The sequence below is a fragment of the Carassius auratus genome, chromosome 31, assembly GCF_003368295.1.
Source record: "Carassius auratus strain Wakin chromosome 31, ASM336829v1, whole genome shotgun sequence".
In the NCBI taxonomy this organism is placed as follows: domain Eukaryota; kingdom Metazoa; phylum Chordata; class Actinopteri; order Cypriniformes; family Cyprinidae; genus Carassius; species Carassius auratus.
Genome location: NC_039273.1, coordinates 26,195,929 through 26,217,203, shown reverse-complemented (window position 1 = coordinate 26,217,203; position 21,275 = coordinate 26,195,929). Strand labels below are relative to the sequence as shown.

At 36.3% G+C, this 21,275-nt stretch overlaps 1 protein-coding gene across 2 annotated transcripts in view; it reads right to left on the bottom strand.

Moving 5' to 3' along the window:
• The window catches only part of LOC113050992 (pre-B-cell leukemia transcription factor 1-like), a 70,633-nt gene extending 52,144 nt beyond the window's left edge, over positions 1-18,489 (bottom strand). Inside the window, exons 1-2 of one of the 2 annotated variants that reach the window (XM_026214532.1) lie at positions 18,015-18,489; positions 16,519-16,592 (exon numbers count right to left, since the gene is read on the bottom strand). In XM_026214532.1, the coding sequence (XP_026070317.1) occupies positions 16,519-16,592; positions 18,015-18,202 (262 nt within the window). In that variant the 5' untranslated portion in view covers positions 18,203-18,489. The remainder of the gene's footprint in view (positions 1-16,518; positions 16,593-18,014) is intronic. The other variant, XM_026214533.1, reaches the window with a different exon arrangement.
• Positions 18,490-21,275: the final 2,786 nt, after the last annotated feature.

The window sequence follows — 21,275 nt, the reverse complement described above, 5'->3', positions numbered from 1 at the left end:
TCCTCTGCTTTTCCTCTGTCAAGATGTTGGATGGAAGCAGATCATCTCTGCTGCGTCAGCAGTCGACTGTCAACAAGACAACATCCCTCAAACCCTCAATCTGACCGGCGCGGTGATGCGACGGAGCGCTGAGCTGCCTGACACACCTTGTGAGGGTCGGCAGACGAGATGACCTCAAATCCTCAGACGCTGAAGGAACCGTCTTGACAGTCATCTGCACTAAAACGTGAGTTGGGTAGGGGCTTGACGGATGTGTACAGTAGACACCTGTCTTTCTTCGTCGAGACCCGCTGGATGACGTGGGCCGTTTGCATACAGACGATCGTTTGGGACTGACTGCTGACAGATTTAACAGAGAGTCAGAGAGCGACTACATGAGATCAAACAAATCCCCAACAGCACCGCCGCTGACATTTAGAAGAATATCTCCTACCGTCTCTTTCACATTCCTAATAAATCAAGAGTTTGGTTTACCATGAAAAAATTCACATTGGCAAAAAGTCACCCCTAAGTGTAGGTCAAGCAATTGAGCGCGTGTTTGGCTTGGCTGCTTCGACGACTCCACGTGTTTTAAAAGGAATTTCACATTAGCCGAGACCTTCCAGTGCGGCAATTAAGACGTCGCGAAAAATCTCCCGCCCGTGCATTGAAGGAGTAACGTATGGAAGAGTGAAGAGATGGCAGCACGAGTCTCTTTATCCGACCACGCCACAGAAAGTGACAAATTGGCCTAGTTTGGGATTTAATTAATCACGGTGTCCTGACAGCTATCTGAGCCGGGCTGCATCATTAGCGCGCCGCTACCCGTGTGTTTGGGGAGTTTGTGATAGAAGGAAGACGATTCTGTTCATTAACTCGACCGGTTCAGCAGATCAGAATAAACACACTCCAGTATGACATCTCAAGAATGTATTGCATTCAAGAAGATCACGTTTACGATATAAACTGTATTCGGTTCATTATAAAACCAAGGTAATTAGGGCTTTTGAGAAACACCAGAAAATCATTTTTGTGTTCCGCTGCATTGTTTTGAATTGTTTATTCTGTGTAAACATGAGCTAGATGGCTCTGAGCTTTTTTATTTTGTTGTGTGTTTTTGTCATTTTTATTAGTTTTCTTTTTGTATATTTCGACAAAATTTTTTATTAAGAATTATTTCAGTTTTAGTTATTTTAGTACATCAAGGTAAACTGAATGTAAATTAGAAATGCATTGGCAACTATCTATATATATATATATATATATATATATATATATATATATATATATATATATATATATATATATAATTATTAGTATTACTTTTTAATAGCTGTTGCTTGTGTGAACAGCAGATATGATGGATTTACTGGAAAAGTCAATCTAGCAATTCTACTGTAATTTAAGAAATGTATTGCTTGAAAGCATATATTGATTACATGTTTGAACCGATCATACAACACAGTCCAAAGCATTAAGATTTGTATGCGATAATACCGTGAAACTTTTATGTATGCAAATCACAAGAGATGGCCCTCCCTTTTCAGCCAATCAAAAATGGCTTTCCGTGTAGGGGGTGTGTCAATTAAAAGGTGAAAGGATAAGTTTTAATTAATCATCATAGTCTTTTTTTTTAGAAATAAAAAAACAACCAAAATCACTTACAATTTCCAAACCATTTCTATGCAATACACCAAAATTTGCATTAAAAATAAAGTAAATGTAAATCAGTTTATTGTCCACAAACATGCTTCAAATTATCATCTGGTCCAGCTGTGCTACAAGTTTTGTCATCAAAACATTTATACCTTCATTCTCAAACAAAATTATAGTTCATTGTGCGGTCTTAACAACTTCAGAATCAATCAATATTATTGTAATGTTTGTCATAAACATAACAAAACAGTATATTGTACTGTTATTTTTTGTTCTTATACTTATGATCCAGCACACAATGAATGTGCAGGTTTAGCTCTAATTAAACATTCTTCTCTTCATGTTTCTGACCAGAGATCACAGACTTTTTCCACTTGATGCTCTTTCAGTTTCACCCGTCTGTTGCAAAACCAGCAGCGGAGCTCCAATCAAAACAATGAGACATGTCAGTGGACAAGAATAACAATGAAACGTGTCAGAGCTGATTAAAAAAAGTACCGCCAGCACGGCGCTCCTCAACACCTACTTAAGGACGGCCGTAATTCACATCCTATCAAAGGGAATGTGACTTCTTAAGAACATCATTGAGATTCTGTGGCTGGTGTTGAGAGGCTGGATGGTGGGGTGTTGAGCGACGGTTCGAGGGACTGAAGGACAGCCGGACAGGCTCCAACACACCACAGCAGCGCAGGATGATTGACATCTCGTTTTTATTGGCGGCATCCCATGAAAAGGCAGGTTCAGGGTTCATCCCCGCCCACCTGGACAGACGTACTCAGAGAGGCGTCATGAAGCATGTAGATAAAGATGACCAGAAGATAAATCAGACCAGACTGATGTGTTAAACAGGTCGTAATTTAGATGCAATGCATGTGACAGTTCACCCAGAAATGACAATTTGCAGTCATGGTTAATTCAGCCTCATGTCGTTTCAAATCCATATGACTTTCTTCCGTGATAAACAAAAGTAGACATTTTAAGTGTGATTTTAAATAAATATGAACACTATACACTACCAGACTATAAGATATTTATATAAGGTTTTGAATTAAGGATGCATTTATTTGATTAAAAATACAATAAAACGACTAATATTGTTAAATAGCATTACAATTTAAATATCTTTTAAAATTTAATTGATTGCTGCATCATTACTCTAGTCTTTAGGGTCAGAAATCAATACGCTGATAACTTTTGACTGGCACTGCATATGAATATACATTGTTTTATTATTATTTAAAAATGTAAAACGTAATCAAAATGTCATTAATTTCCATGCAAATATAATTAACAAGAACTGAATATTCCAAGTCAAACAACAGCTGTGTTGTGGAAAGCACTCATGAGTCATGAGAACTAACAGGTCTGATTTGTGAGCGAATCATTCTTTTGAGTCAAATCTTTTCAATGTGAAAGTTAACCAGGTTCACGAGTGATTCATTCACTTATCTGTTTCATGAGTAACTAACTTACTGGCTCAATGATGTGGTTGCAACAGCTCACTAAAAAGAAGATCATCAAAGTAAATGATAATTACACAAAGTTAATGACCTCAAAACACCTGGAATAGAGTATAAAGTCATACAGATTCATTTGAATGATATTTAATGGTCTTTTTGAACATGCATTGTACTTACATGGGGGGGAAAAAGCTAATTACACAATCTTCTGAATTTCTCCTTTTGCGAAGAAAAAAAAAGAAGTCTGGAACGAGTCGAACGACTTGGTTTGGCCTGCATTCATAATTGTGTGATCATCCCACAACGGCCGTAGTGATTGAGACATGTATATACAGCACATTTATACAATCACTAAATGGGAGTTTTGTAGGGAAAAAGCACAGGCTACTCACAGATCTTCCCATGCATACTGCATGCAAAAATATACATGTTTTATTATGACAAAGCTCCAGTCTGATTGAATGGCTTTGGCTAATTGCCATGAATCAAGGTGCCGAGGTTTATCCATCCAAAAGCAAACAAAGTCATATATACAGTTTCCCAAACTGCTAAAAAACTGTTGCCTGGCCAATGCATTGCAAGCATCCACTCCCATCATGCATGCTTAATGTGCATTTTTGCATTTTACTATGGCAGTAACAAACCTCAAAAGAGGCAATAAACTGCAAAGTGGCTATTGACAATTGGCATAAAGTCTGGCTAAACAAGACATCCAGTACAAAATGTTGAAATCGCTGCCATTTGGATTAATGGAGGTCTTTAAAATGCTCTACCTTTGACTCCGAGAAGATATAAAAAAGATGGCGTGGGAAAATGGCTCCAAATATGCAGCATTAAAATAGATGCACAAATAGCTGCACCACAGCTTGTGCTGACAGACCTGAAAATGAAAAAGAATGTTGCCATGTAAAATTTCCTACAAGCTGTAAATATTTTATGAGCGCTCGTTTTGACACCAGGCTGTATATTCCTAATTTGTGTTGCTGGCTGGGTTGTGAATAGAAAATAAGAGGGGGGGGGGGATGAAGTGAGGTGGCTTCGGAGCAGAGGAGAGATGGGTAACGAGAGGAAAGGAGATAAGAGGCGACCGAAAGCGGCAGAAAATGGACTGCACAGGCAATACGAGAGAGATTTCGTAGTCGGTGTGCTACACAAAACATCTGAAATGGCCCATTTGACTGCTCCGTATTGCTTCTCTCCCGACGGCTTCATTTTCATACTCCATGATGGTGGAAGATGAATTGAATGCAAGCGATGAGCGTTTTATCAAGGTTACGTTAACCTCCAGCCTTTATCTTGCTAGGAGATGAAGTTGGAGGTGATCAACGCCACAAGAAGTAAACAGGAGAAAACCCATCAGCAGTCTGATGAATTCAGTCAGAGCACGAGCAGATAATGACAACGCTGACTGGCATTTTCATTAAGAGCACTGCATGCTACTCTTACAATGCAAGCACTCTACTGATCACTGGAAGAAAATGCACGTGTTTTAAGTTATGGCCAACTGCTGATCTCACAGTTGGTTTGATTGCTGGGTTTGATCTCGTCTCAGCCTCAGACATCATGTCAATGGACCACCTAACACTCACCGTCTGATGCAAATTTCAATGAAACACATTTACAATGGCAATACACCTCTGCAAGTTAGTCAGGATTCCTTCCATAGCAATTGTGGACTATACAGAAGTTCACACCAATCAAGCAACTGAGGTCACGGACTACATAACATATAACAAAACCCATGTACGATTGCATTAACCTCAATTCCATGGATTTCATCCGACATCAGAAGTGAGTGAAAAATGGGATTTTTAAAAGCATTAACTGGCGTGAAAATATGCATAAAACCAACTCAAGAACATATGTACAAACTTTTGTACTCATATATCAGTTAATAAAACAATCCAACATTGATTACAAATAAGTATAGAAAAATATGCATTTAGATTATTAAATGCACCAATCAGAAACACTTAAACTCAACTGATTTAACTAATTCATTAATTGCAATAATGATTTCCTGATAAGAAAAACATGAATAAACTATTGAGATGAACTGTGGTTTATGAAGAGTAATTTTAATAAAGCTTATTGCTACTAAAAAAAACCTACCCTAACATTTAGTTACTTGAAACAAAACAAATTAATTTAAAAAAAAATTACAAATAAATAATTTTGGCTAATTCACAATGCAACATTTCACATTTTCTTTCTGTTTAACTTGAAGTACTAAAATAAGTAAAAATAAAAATGTTTATATATATATATATATATAGGAACAATTCAGAAACTGTTGTATGCTTACATTTAGGATCATTCTATGCATGTCTTCATAAATAACATCCAGGTTCTAATGTGCGATTCACTGATGCACATTCAGAAAAAAAATATTCCCACACCGCCTAATCGAACTGAACTCTCACAAAAAACAGCTCTAGTGTGAATGCACGCTCAGAGCTTGAACTAGTTAATGGAAAGTGTTTTGTTGATGCCCAAAAATCTGTCTTAAATTTACATTAGGCGAGTGAAATCACAAATGCATCAGTCATAAAGCAGGATTGTGTTTGAGTTGAATTTGGCGATGTTGGATGTGGGAAATGAAGCATGACGGAGCAGAGAAGAGCAGCACACATCTCAATCCACATGACTCATGCCTGTGTTCTGGGACACCAGTCAGAAAACACCAAAGAAAGAAAGAAAGAGAAAACACTCGGCACACAACACAACTAAACTGACTTGGATTACTTAAAAAAAAAAAAAAAAAAAAAACAAGAACATCTTGTATCCTGAAAACAGATTTGAAGGAATCCTTAGAAGAGTTTCACAACTGCTGATCAAAGGCTGTAGTTTAATATAACACAAACACACTGTCCTCAGTTGACCACTCGAAAGACAAGCACCGGTCTCATCTTTTACATCCCTGACAGCACAGAGATCGCAGGACTTCAAGTGCTGATCCAGCTAGAAAAAGATGACGCCTTCTTCCAAACTCCAGGATTTAACTGAGCATAACTGCTGCTTTCTAAAGCACTTCACAGCTCCATCTGATAGAAACCAGCTCACGGTGATGTACGTAAGCAAGGGGAGATGAGTTATGGACTTCAAGCATTAAACAACACTGCACGCAGTTCTGCTGGAAACTGCGGCCGGTTCTTGCGTGTGCAGGAGGAACTTCAGTCTTCCGGAGCCCGTGATGGCACTTGCGTCTGTGCTGGGAAAGCAGCCAAAACCGCCGCTCTCTGCTTCTCCCAAACATTTGTTTCCTTTCAGGGGGCACAAGGCTCCACATGCTTCCTTAAAAAAACATTTCCGTGCCACGAGCACTGCATCGAGGGGACGGTTTTAAAAAGACCGTACACTTTCACAATCAACTAGTGTGCTAATTGTTGCAAGTGTCCACAGATTTATTACATGTACAAACCATCAAAAATGTATTACTCCATAATATCAAATCATGTTCATTTTGCATCTAAAACACAGTGAAATGTGCATAAATGAGGCAATTACTGATAGTTTTTATGAGATGTGTCTAAGCGGAAAGCGGTATTTTAAAGACACATTTTTCGCTGGACACAAAGGGAAGACTGGCAGACATAACGACAGACAGTGGCTTATTACTGCCATATATTAGCATGACTAATTATGAGCGATTTGCATAGCCAGGCTATTCATACAGGACGAGAGAGATAGAGAGAAAGAGAGAGAGAGAGAGAGATATTGGCTTTTCTCCAGTATACACTTCTGTTCAAAAGTTTGGGGTTGGTAAGATATTTGATTGTTTTTGAAGTCTCTTCTGTTCACTGAGGCTGATCAGAAGTACAATAAAAACGGTAAAAAATGTGAAATATTATTACAGTTTTACTATTTTAGTATCTGTAAAAATGTAATTTATTCCTGTGATGTAAATCTGAATTTTCAGCCTCATTCCTCCAGTCACATGATCCTGATTTGCTGCTGATTATTATCGATGTTGAAAACATTGTGCTGCTTCATATTTTTGTGGAAACCTCTTTGTGAAAAATATTTTGTAACATTATAAATGAACAAATTAATGCATCCTTGCTGAATAAAATAGAACGGTTTTCAACACTGATGATAATCAGAAATGTTTCTTGAGCAGTAAAGATTTCTGAAGATCATGTGACACTGAAGACTGGAGGAATGATGCAGAAAATACAGATGTGCATCACAGAAATAAATTACATTTTAATATATATTTCCATAGAAAACAGTTATTTTAAATTGAAATAATATTTCAAAATTTTACTGTATTTTTGATCAAATAAATGCAGTCCTGGTGAGCAGAAGAGACTTAAAAACATTTTTTAACGAATCTTCCAGAGCCCAAACTTGTGATTTCTAAGCATGATATCACAGAAGGACATGCACACAAAAGAGACGTGATGTGATCAGATGCAAATAAAAACATAAATCTATCACGTCTGTAATGCAGCGTGCTGGGAAGATGTGTGGATGTAGAGAGCGAGTGATGTATGAGAGGTGAAAAGCGTGGCGGGGGGGGTGCGGATCCCTGCATCCTGAGAGCCCGGGGCAAAAGTGGGATAAATGTTGATTAGTGTTGATTTTGTCCAAGGAACACCCGGCAACTGACAGTGGGACTAAACTGCAGCGAAAGGCAGCCATAAATCTTGCTCTAGTTTAAGGAGTGTATATTAATTTGTGTCATTTCCAGTACGTGGAGAGAGGGCTCTAGTCGAGCCGGTGACGGCGAGGGGGATGAAATGAGATTCCCAACCGCGCATTAAAGACAGACGACTCCTCCGGGGTTGGTATGGCAACAGCGCTTGGAAGAAGCACTTCACGTTCACTTTAATGCACATTACAAATTTTCAGATTTGATTAAAGTCGTAACATATGAAGAAAGCTGGCAGTAACGGAGGGCCGAGCGTGTCTCCACCTACCAGCTTTACGACGAGCGACACAAAGAAACGGACAGATCAAATCTCCACAGCGTCTGTGTCTAATGCACTGAGCGCCATCTCCTTCATTCACATCTAACCCGCTCGAGCACAAGATACAATCTACTGACAAAAGAACGATTCGGAGGCAGTTTGTGAGGTTTTGTTACTCTGGAGAATCGGCTATTTTATAATGGTTTTGTCTCTGTGGTAGAAAATACATTTGCTATTAAGAGGATCTTTAAGGTTGTTGTTGTTTTTTTATGTTTTATGTTGAGTCTTTTTGCTCACCAATGCTGCATTAAAAATTTTGAAATATTATTACAATTTAAAACAACAGTTTTCTATTTAAATATATAGTCAAATGTAATTTATTTCTGTGATGCTCCGCTGTATTTTCAGCATCATTCCTCCAGTCTTCAGTGTCACATGATCTTCAGAAATCAGAATAATATACTGATTTGCTGCTCAAGAAAAACATTTCTGATTATTATCAATGCTGAAAACAGTTAACTTAATTAATTTCTTGCATCCTTTCTGAATAAAGGTATTAATTTCTTTAAAAAAAAAGTGGATTTTTGGCTGTATTAGGTTATAAGTTGAATTGAATTGTTTTAATGATTTTGGTTCCTTAGAATAGAATTGCGTTCAACTGTTTTAAAGATACAGACATTTCAAATGAAACCAAATTTCATGAAAATAATTTGACTCAAAAATATTTTCTGAACCAAATCTCAACTCAAACCAGATTTTGCATGTGATATATCAAATTATGCAATTGCATGATCACTTGCAAGGCAATTAACTTATTAATCATGCTTTTTTTATGTCCTAAAGACATCATTATCAGACAAATTTTGCAACTTATATCTATGAGAATGTCTTAATAGTGTCTCATTTAAACGTCAGTAGTGAAAACCGCATCGGAGTAATTGACAAAAGAACGATTCGGAGGCAGTTTGTGAGGTTTTGTTACCCTGGTGAATCGGCTATTTTATAATGGTTTTGTCTCTGTGGTAGACAATACATTTGCTATTAAGAGGATCTTTAAGGTTGTTGTTGTTTTTTTATGTTTTATGTTGAGTCTTTTTTGCTCACCAATGCTGCATTTATTTGATTAAAAAAAAAAAAAGTAAAATTTTGAAATATTATTACAATATAAAACAACAGTTTTCTATTTAAATATATAGTCAAATGTAATTTATTTCTGTGATGCTCCGCTGTATTTTCAGTATCATTCCTCCAGTCTTCAGTGTCACATGATCTTCAGAAATCAGAATAATATACTGATTTGGTGCTCAAGAAACATTTCTGGTTATCATCAATGTTGAAAACAGTTCACTTAATTAATTTCTTGCATCCTTTCTGAATAAAGGTATTCATTTCTTACAAAAAAGTGGATTTTTGATACGGTAGTTTGAAATTCGTTTTGACTGTATTAAGTTATTAGGAATTGAATTGTTTTAATGATTTTGGTTCCTTGGAATAGAACTGCGTTCAACTGTTTTAAAGACACAGACATTTCAAATGAAACCAAATTTCATTAAAATAATTTGACTCAAAAATATTTTCTGAACCAGATCTCCACTCAAACCAGATTTTGCATGTGATATATCAAATTATGCAATTGCGCAATCACTTGCAAGGCAATTAACTTATTAATCATGCTTTTTATGTCCTAAAGACATCATTATCAGACAAATTTTGCAACTTATATCTCTGAGAATGTCTCAATAGTGTCTCATTTAAACGTCAGTAGTGAAAACCGCATCAGAGTTAGTAAGTCTGAATCATTTCCGAGTCACCGTTTCAATTAATTACATACTGAATATTGTCAAGGCTAAAAAAAGTCAAGCTATAATTCCTCTAATGCCAGACAGACAGATGTATAAACACTCCAACATCATCTTCCACACGCAGCTCAATCAACAGCAGCCCAAACTCGCCGTCGTGCTTAATTACCAAATAGCATCACAGTTGAATTCCAGCTATTAAGCTTCTTAATATGATTAACACATCTCAATTAGGCCACTGACAATTTGCATAATTCATAAGGTAATGTGATTGTGCTCCAGTGTATACTCAGAGAAAACGATGACAGATCTCTCCGTAACTGCTGTTGCGTGCTCTCCTAATCTCATTTCTGCAAAAGCCTGCCGGAGCCGTTCCAGAAAACGCCACGCCGGCCGTGTGCTGCCAGTCAGCATGTGTGCGCATCTATTATGAGCTGGATTAGGCTTTAGCGTTTCCGCTTGAAGGATGATGAGCCGGTCCAACAGATGTGATTCTCATATCCTGCTCGTCTGCGCTCGGCGGAGATGCTGCATCAGCAGGTTTAAGAAAAAACACACAGAGAATGAAAGACAAAGCAGCATGCATTAGCACTGAGACCAGGTCGGCCGTGTGTCAGTGACGCAGAGAGAATCGATGCACGCACAACAAATGATTTCCAGAGAAAATGACCTGCTTTCTTTGTTTTCAGGAATCACACACACCTGATCGGAAACCTGAGGGAAGCACCGATCCACTGAATGCTACACACTTGTGTTATTCAACAGGGGTGAATGTGGAGTCGAGGCCTAATCGAGTGTGATCTGGAAAAGCAATGATAAACGCGAATGATAAATTGCAATAACCATCGTGCATAAAAAATAAACTTGTAAAAGGAAGCAGAAAACAATTGCACATATTTTCTTGCTTATTTCAAAGCATATGCATGTGTCTTTTTTTTCTCACAATTGCAAGTTATATCTTACAATTAATTCCAAATGATCAGATATAAACTTTATAAACTTGCAGCTGCCTTTATTGTTTATTTGGTAAATAACTGCAAGATGTAAAAATGCTATTCTGACAAGAAAAATCAGAATTGTGAAATATAAACGAACAATTGTAAGATTAAAAGTTGCAATTACCTTTTCTATTTTTTTATTTATTTTATGGAAGAAATATTTTTTTTTAATTATTGCATTAAAATGTTTTACATAGTATGCATAGGCTTACATAGTATACTAATATATATATATATATATATATATATATATATATATATATATATATATATATATATATATATATATATATATATATATATATATATATATATATATACACACACACACACACACACACACACGTACGCGTGCGCACACAGTATACTAGATTTATTATAAAAAAATATATATATAAATATGTAGTAAGTGGAAAAAGTGGGCATTAATTAATTAAAATCATTTTAAATAGTAGCTGAATTCTTGTCTTGGAAATAAAACAGGATTATTTAGAACTTTTATTATTTCAAGTATAACTTTTGGCAGTGTATTTAAATTATGAATCAAAAAAGATGTTAGAATCACGGATGATTTAATATTTTCCATTTAAAAAAAATAATAATTTGGAAACAAAAACAACAAAAAAACAATGCATTTTTGGAAGCAGTTGCTCAGTGCAAATTGTCGATTGTAGCAGGTAATATTCGATGTTAAGTGAAGAAAATGTTCATACTGTGCACAGTGTACTGCAGCCAATCATAATTGTGATTATTCACTTCAAATTGTAATTGCGATTATCACAATTTACCTTGAATGATGTTTATTTCTATTGTTTGATGCAACTGCATGCCATTTTTTTACATGAAAATAAACAAGCTGAAAACACTAACGGGAAAAATACTTTAGTTCTTTTCTATAATATTAAGCCTCAAATGTCAAATCGGGTTGCTTTCTTACAAATATGAATGGTATTAAAATGTTATAGTAAAATAATATTAAAATAATGGGGGAGAAAAACGCATCTTAAGCATGCAAAATAACATGAGTGGTCTTTGAACGATTACGTAACTGTAAGTAATTTTAAGACACTTGAAAATAATTATATTTATGACGTGGCTTAATGCACAAATATCCACCAAAGTTGGCTGTTTTTAATATCACCATAACAGACGCCCTCTTGAATCCATTTGGTGACATCAAGCATGTCATTGTTAACGCCACACACTCTTAAATCGTCTGTCGAGCTGCCGTAGATGATTTATTCCGTCTGTAATGAGCTATAGAAGTGTATACTGTGTGCACTGGTGTGTTCAGCATGAGAAGCCGTAAGGAGTCGAGCTTCCCACAGGACCCAGAGAACTGAACGCGCTCGCTCGCAGTAATCATATCTCTGGCTCGTTTCAACGCTGTCAAATATTCCCGCCCTGCCCTCTGCTCACCTCATTCTCACCCATCAAAAAATAACATTACATCACCCAACCCCCAGGAGCTAAACCTTACACCGTTTAAACACAAGCCACGAGAAAACTAGCCTTTTGTTGAGGTTTGCACAGAGAGAAAACACTGCAAGGCAAGATTTGTGAGGTTTGACAGACGTTTAGAAGATTGAGTTTTATAATTGTCATCATATGCTTACAGATGGTAGCAATAAAAAAAACATCACACAGTGTTAAAACCAATAACTAAATGAGCTCTTCATTTTTACATTTCAGTTTTTACAAAGCCAGTGAAAGCTTTGCAAAAACAACATTTAAAGAGCTTGTTTATTATAGAAATGTTAAAACTAAAATACTGAAAAAATAAAATAAAATAATAATAATTATTATAAAAATAAAATGCAGTGTCAAAACTTTATCAGTCGCAAAAAAAAGGAAAACTAATTTATTATAGAAATTTTAAATTTTAAAACAATCATACAGTTTCTGTTATTTAGTTTTTTTTTTAAATAATTTTGCTTATTATAAAAAAACTAATAATGTAATATTCTAAAAAATAAATATTATAAAAAATAAAAATAAATAATATTATCTAGCTATTCGCACTTAAGACAAGAATGCATTGCTTTATAAACATATAAAAAAAATACAAAAATAAAATAAAATAAAATCCTAGAACAATAAAGTCCTTAACCGGGGTGTCTGAAGTTAATAACTATTTGTACTCAGAGAAAATATCACTCAAAATCCAAATTACCCACTCAGTTCTTTGGATCCAACTTGTTTATGATGAAGAAAAAAAAAAATCAACAGTCAATGTGAAAAAAATTTGATTTCAAAGAAAAATCCATCCAGAATGGAATAAACAAAAAACAACAACAACAACAACACACAAGCCACTGAGTGCATAAACAGCTTCCATTAGGAGCTTTCTGAAGTTAACGACTATTCGAATGCAATGTAAAATCTCTGACAGGCGCTCAAACCCTCGTACTCCTCAACGGCAGAGCGCCGCTACGGTGCCTTTGTCAACGCTGGAGGTTCAAGGTGGTGTCACAGAACAAAATCTGACATTCAGCAATTAGATGCTTTGACATCATTCTGAAGTTCCAAGAGATCCAAGACTTCCGCTTCCAGAGAGACGAGTCTCCATGTGTCAGAAACACTGAGACGAAACCAAAGAGGGGAAAAAAAGATGTATTTGCACGGCTCCTTTCAAGTGCTGGCTGGGTTATTTCCCCGTGAAGACTAATGACACCAGAGTTTGCGTGGTATCAGGTCCGTGTGAGCCAACTGAACTGGCTGGAATTGTCTGAGAGTGTATTTCTGGAAAGCCATTTGGTGCCAAGTTCTTTCTAACACGATTCTGTGCTGCACGCTTCGAAGATCACAGACGCTCAGACAAGACACTGCCATTTTTTCATCAGCGTTTAAAAACACGTGTATTGCTCTATTTCTGTTTAGAACCTGTTTTAAAACTCATAACTGATTACATTAAAAAAGTATTTTTAAAACTGCATGAATGTAGTGCATTTAAAAAAACGCAATGCTAAAAATCTAACTAAAGCCATTCGAATTATATGCATGATTTAAAAAAAAGCAAAAATGAGACAACTGTATTTTTCGTACTCTATCTGATGGATAAATATAGCTTGAAAAATAGCAAGCCATAAGAGTCCATGCATTACAGCAATTTTACCACAGTAGACCATAAAAACACAGTCAAGATAATGCACTAAAAAATAAAAAGATTATAAAAAACACCAAATGTTTTATAAATTGTTTAATGCATTAATATTAGTAATCTGCATAAAAATAATTCCATTGATCTAACTGTGTGCAAACTTCTGCATTAATATAAAATGTGCGGTTTGTGTTTATCATCATTCTTACAGTGATTCTGAACAATGTGTCTAAACCACAACACATACCATAGAAAGAAGACACAAAGACTATAAAATCCACCTATATGCAACACACACAAGCTTCACACAGACACATTCTTCAGACAAGAAAGAAAATATGACTGGAATGAAAGCGAATAGAGAAGAGCACCATTAAAATACGGCTATGTCTCAGACGTTTGGACCTTCTGCAAGTAGAAGAACACTTCGGCTGTTTAGATTTCCCTCTGCGTCTATCGTTCCTTTATATCCCAGTAAAAACACAGCGGGGTCAAAAGGTCGTGTGGTGACCCAGGGCCGCGTCCTCCCCTGCAGATGGGAGGAACTGTAAAAACACACTATAGACTCACTGACAGGACTCAATGTGATCTTGATGGACATTTCAACTGCGAAAATATATGAAATACTTTCCACTTACCAAACACAATCAGATCTTACTCACTTGTAATTTTACATTGTTACCTTAACCTTATTATTTTTTTATATACAAATAGCTAAATTAGTTGTTGCGTGGAAATTTATGAACATGCATCTTTAAATTGTTTGATGCACGGTTCCTTGAAATGAGAATAAAGAGTTTCCTTGTTTTAAACAGAAATGCTGAAAAAATGCTAAATAAATGCCTTTGGTGAGTACATAATACTACCAGCTCCGTTTACTAGAATCATAATAGAATTTATGATAGAATAAAGGGTATGCGTTTACTAAAAAGTATTAAAAGAAACACACCTATTACTTATTTTCCAGTTTATAAATTTATGTTTCAATTTTATAAAGTATTTACAAACATGCTCAAAAGAAAATTTTAAGGCGATTCTATTTGATTGCAATTTTAGTAAAAGAGGTTGATTTGGAAATTCCGCAGATCTGTTTTCAGCAATAACTCTTAGCAAACTAGCTTTCCAGTCCTCCATCGTGTTAAACACACACTCGGCCAAACATCACTCCTGCACCGGCATCTCCTCAGACGCCAAACAGAATAAACACGAGCGATTTCGATTCCTGCAGGATTTCAAAACAAATAAAGTTAACAGCCGTACAACTCGGTGTGTCTGCGGATTTGCCTCTTAAAACACTGAGTGACTGAAGAATGATAAACACAAACATTCAAAATCGGAAACACTTTTAGACTCGACCAACGTAGAAGTCTTTGAATCCATCTACGTATAATTCCTACAAAGAAGTTTCCTGAATATGATAAACATCCAAGGAACGGGGCGTACACTTTCTAACAAACAAACCTCACTCCGTGTCTTTACGACCTGTCTTTCAGAGCTGACGGTCGCTTCATATTTTTGCGGAAAAAGGGCAAAGAAGAGCAGAGCAGTCTGGGATACGTCCACGTCGCTCCACGCTCGAACTCTGCATGAACTCACGAAACAGAAAAAGAAACGGCAGGGAGTAAAACTCCACACATAACTGCGTCACTCCCCTCTCGGACGCATAGCAGGCCGCAGAAGCCCCCCGCTCTGCTCACAGCTCCAACTCAATGAAAAGCTCATCGCCAACCATCACGGCGGAGGAGACGGAGACAGAATAAACAGAGATGAGAACCACCCACGGCTTCACAGCTGGAACAGAGCAGTCAGAGAGATAATGATAGAGAAATCTGCTTTATCCTCCATCTAGTCCTTTTTATTTCATGCACTAATGACTGTGAAACACGCTGGAACCCTTTCCACATCAAACCGCCGAGCGATAGCGTCTCAGTATCTCACCAGCACACATCCATCCTCTCTCGGCTGGAGAAAAACACACCGGACCACAAACGTCACCTTTGACCTCTTTCTCCGCATCTACTCTGACATGCACAACGTTTTTAATCATTGCAACGGCTCCACAAAGTGAAACGAGGTTTCCCTCCAAAAAAATGCACAAACACAATGTTCATTCATCGCTGTAGCCAAACACAACTAAATAAACATTTCAACTAAGCAACTTATGGCAGCTTGTAATTTAATCCTGCTCTTTCCTAACCAGAACGTAGCTGGAGTTTTGCACAAAAACAAGCCCAACACAGCGCAAGAGTAGTAAAGATGATTTAGGAGTCAGAGGTCGAAGAAGCTGAACTTCTATAGACGTTTCCCTTCATTTCCTCACAAACCCACATTTACCGACTGAAATCCACGCTATTGAACATCCAATGAACGATGCAGAAAAACAGCATGCAACTACAACACAACACTGTTTCCAATTAGATGTTTTTTTTATGAGAGGATTTACTTAACTAAAAATGTCATGGCATGTGCTAACCATTAAACGACAACAATTTGCTTTCGACCAGACACTGAAAAACAAATGCTCTTGATCTCCAACAAATATCCAGTGTTTAAAAAAACAAAAAACAAACAAAACAAAGCTTGGTGTATTTTTTAAAGCAGAGCGTGGCTTGCCTGTTTTTTCTTTGACTTCACACAGGACGTTGAAGAGCGCTGGCTTCATTCTGTGGCAGTTGAGAGCATGTTTTCTGAAACACAACACAAGGCCGCGGTGAGCGTCTGAACAGACCAGATTTCACTCCACTAGCAAAGTCTTCTTTATCTGTCTGTTGCCTGAACGTACAGTGGTCGTGGTGAAATGAAAAGCACACACTGACCTGAGCAAACCCATGCTAGCCTCTCTTTATCATATTTTGCATGCATACAGTATACATGTTAACCAAATTCTATTATTAACTAGCAGTATTTCAATAATTTATCGTTTTTGTATCTTTGCATGTATTGCAATATTTTTAAGATTTTTATTGAACACATCCATATGCAAAAATAATTAATGAATGGATTCAAACAGTTAACAATAGTATGTAATAATTCAGTATTAGAATAATAATAATACTCCTGGACAATACTAATGCAGTAATGGAGTGATTCTATTTTTAAAATATTAATGAACACAAATCATAACACTGTATTTGCAAATATCTCTAAAATACACAGGGGAAAAAAATACACAAAACGATCAAATATGTTTGAGTTAACTGAATTAAAAACGGAATTGTTCAGAGTAATATTCATAAAGAGACACGCTCAGACGTGTGATACGAGACTCACAGCTGTGTCAAATTCTATCTTGGCATCTGTTCACTTCTATTGACAAAAAATGAGCACTGCATGTCAGAAAAATACACTGATGTCTTTCACTACACACCACAACAGCGACTGTTATCAGTCCATTTCTGGATGCCTATTTAGTCAATAGCTCCTAATCTGCATGTAAATATTTGCTAATATCCAATTATCATACATATATCAAACAACTAAATTACATATATTGACTGTTTTTTTTTCTGCTAAAATCCCTCAGTTACTTGCTGCAGTTACTGTTACTAAAATATAATTATTTTTACAAAACCACTTGATAAGTAAAAAGTGAATGAGACGCCAACTGACATAAAAAAACCTAAAGTTGATACAGTAGATTCTAGAAAGAGATCTCATATTAATTTATTAAGAATTAGAGTTTTTACAATAACTGTAGTAGTGTTTGTTATTTATCATAATTTGACAAATCTTTAATTAGCTTACTTAAAGTTTTTCTTATAGTGTTGGTCAAGTAAATTATATATTTATTTAAATATGTGTAAACATAAAGTATATATTATTTACTAATATATAGAAATTTACCAACTTTCATTGTTATACACATTATTTTTCATTTCTATATTTAAGCAATTAATACATACATATATATTGCACTGTATAAAAAAGTGCAAATGCATTATATGTTTTTTTTTTATTAGCATGTTTTTTTAATTAATTAATTTAATAAATATTGTTTGTAAAAAGTGTATCTTATTTTATACTCTGATTAATCAAATGTCAACGGCGTTTTGAAGATGAAAGTCATCATTAATATTCCAGATCTTCGGGGGTGATGAGTGACAGCTCACCTGGCCTGCGCCTCGTCCAGACTCTGGTCAGTGATGGTCATGATCTGGTGTAAAATGTCTCCAATGTCCTGCTTCCTTCCGTCTCCGTCGGTGGCTCCGGTGTTGTCCGGTATGTGCTGGGACAGGCCCGGGTGTCCGCTCATCCCCACGGCCGCATGAGCGTGCATCAGGCGCGGCTGCTCGTCCATGTCGGCCCGCTCCGGTCCTCCGGTCTCGCTCCTGTCCAGCTGCGGCGGAGATTCCTCTGGCAGTCTCTCTCCAATTTGTAAGCACAGTCCTCTTGAGCTCACTCACTCACAGCTCGAGCCACTATCAGCCCTTTGACCACTAAACTCACCGGTGAGTGTGTGTGTGCTGTCCTTAATCAGGTCCCGCGTGAAGGCAGTGCTTCTTACACTCGCGCGTTATTTCACTGTTTCATCCCGCTGCTTTTGTTACATTGTAGCGCTCTCAGAGCTCAGAGACTCTGCGATGATTTGCCCCCGCCCACACACTCTGATTGGACGCAGGGACCGCGTAGCCCCGCCTCCACATTTCTCACAGTGCACGTCAATCAATGCGCAGGGAAGATGAAACGCGGGATCGCGCCTTCTTTCTCTCCATGTTTATCCGCTGCACATGTGTTTTGTGTTAATATTTCTGATAGAACACATGTATTTAGAAAGTACGTCCTGGGTTTTCTAGCATAAAAAATATCTGGTGGTGTGACCATATGCAAATATACCTAATACTGGCTAACACAATTGCATATTATTTACATTAAATAATATAATTTATGGATCGAATATTCCATTAACATTTTTGTAATTGTAATTAAATACTAAAAATAGAGTAATTTCAAATAGTATTACAAACTATGTGAATTATATTTTAAATATTTACATTTTTATTGGATATTTATATAAAACAGCAATCATATTTTCTATTTTAATAATAAATCTTAGCTACAAAATATAATACTATATTAACATATTTTATTAATTTATATTATGATATATCAATATCACAATTATTTGTAATTCGTTTTGTGTGTGTGTGTGTGTGTTTGCGCGCGCGCGCCCGTGTGTGTGTAATAAGCATAAAGCACTATTAAAACAATATTAAAACACTATTAGCACTATTAAAACTGATTCATGTTTATTTATTTGTGTAATTTGCAGTAGTATGATCATAAAAATCTAAATAAAAATGTATGTTTTCATTCATTCAATATACAAAAAAACTTAAATATGTCAATTAAAAGAAACTATATTAACATTATCAAATCGTATTATTGTCATTTAATTCATTTATTTGTGGTAGGAACTCATTGGACACATTTAATATGAGGGAAATGGAAGGGGGTGTGTTACACTGATGTTTCAAACACAAGTTAAATCACTGAGTCTGACGTCCAGGGTCTGTCTCTCTTTCCCCTTTGACCAGTGATAGACCTTCATTTTCTCTCCTCGACTCCATCTCAGTTTCCAGCCCGCTGCCAAGGAACAGATATATGACACAGAGGTGTAAAACTCCCAATCAAAACAATCGACCCTGTCCTTCATCCGTTTCAGTTATTACCCAGTTAATGTGCTTAATTCAGGATTAATGATCGAATGATTCTGTCCTTCACTTCAGTCCCAATGAATAATGCTGAATCTTTATATTTTTCATACTGATTTTGTCTTTTAATTAAAGCAGTAGCAAAGTGTTTCTGAAATGCATTGAATTCAATTATTTTATTTAAACGTCTTGTTTGAGCACAGTGCATTGATATGTTTTAATGTTCAGTGCAGTGCTGGGTTTTGTCAGGTATGTTGAAGCAGCACGCTTGACTGTGTTCGCTTGGGTTTTTCTAATGTAATCCAGTGACCCATGGTGCGCAGCCAAGCAGCAGGGCCTCAGTGTGTGTGACCAGGCTGAAAAGTGCCTTCCAGGTCTGAAGCATCCACTCTAGTGCTCCTGCCACTGGGAAAGAGGGGGAGGTTACACACACACACACACACACACACTCGATCCACTGTGTATGATTGAGAGATGCCTGCTTAACTCAACCGAGAACATCCAGCAAATCCCTGAGCGAAAAATAAATGGAAGACACTTCAGGCTAGTTTCCCTGTTCCAAATTGAGCAGCGACCCTCTGGCTAAGAGACGGATTTCTTGGAATGTATTTGGAATGACTTTGCACACAGTCCCGTGGTTGTTCTCTGTTTATCCTTAGTTTGAGTTTGTAAAAGGACAGCTCTGTACCTGTGTGTGAAGCGATGGCGTCTCTGTAGTGTGCATCTCGCCATCTGCCAAGTGTTATAGGAATCCCTGAGAGATCTTTCATGTAGCATGAGAGACGGTCACACAGTCCAAACATCTGTCCTGACCAGCGCACAGCTACACATTAGCTCATCAGATCCATCTAACCAGCGTTCAGACTCCGCACACTTCATGGAAACATTATGAATGTGGGTTAAACTTGAAATAAAGTGCTTAATTTGTGCCTTGTTTTTAAGCTTTTTCACTTTGGAAATATTTTAGTGATCGGAATCATCACAAAATTATGAATTTTAATTGTAGTTATAGACATTTTAAGAAATGAAATCATGAAAAATGTATGCATTAGAGATCAACCGCACAGTCACAATGTGAATATATAATCTTGCATAATAAAGATACACTCTTAAAAATAAAGGATCTCCTTTAGCATTCCACGAAGAACCATTGACATTCTTTAACAAAGGTTCTTTATAGTGGAAAAAGGTTATTTTAGATTAAAATGGTTCTTTTAAGAACTGTTCACTGAAATATTTATTTTATGTTATCACTGCGAAAATCCCATTTTGGAACTTTTATTTTTTTTTTAGAGTGCAGCAAAAAAAAAAAAAAAAAAAAAAAAAAAAAATTAGATTTATTAAAGAAGGAAAAAATTATTTTATGCAGACCCTTGTGCTATATTTATCTATCTATCTATTATCACCAAATCTGAAAAAAAAAAAAAATATTTTTGCAATCTTGTTTTCTTTTAATTAGAACTTTTTTTTTTATTTACTTCATTTTGTAGCTGATTGGTCATAGGCCTTAATTATGTGAGTTTATGCACCTCAGTTTTTAGTTAAAAAAACATTATTTGTGGATATTTTTGGCAATATTCAGTGAAAACATAAACTCAGTTCAATGAGGCCTGCAGTGATCAATCAGTTCATAAATTAGGACAAAACCTGTGCTAACTGAAAGAAAACCATTTTAATGAAAAGACTGAATCCAATTTTTGCCAATAATATACTGAGCAA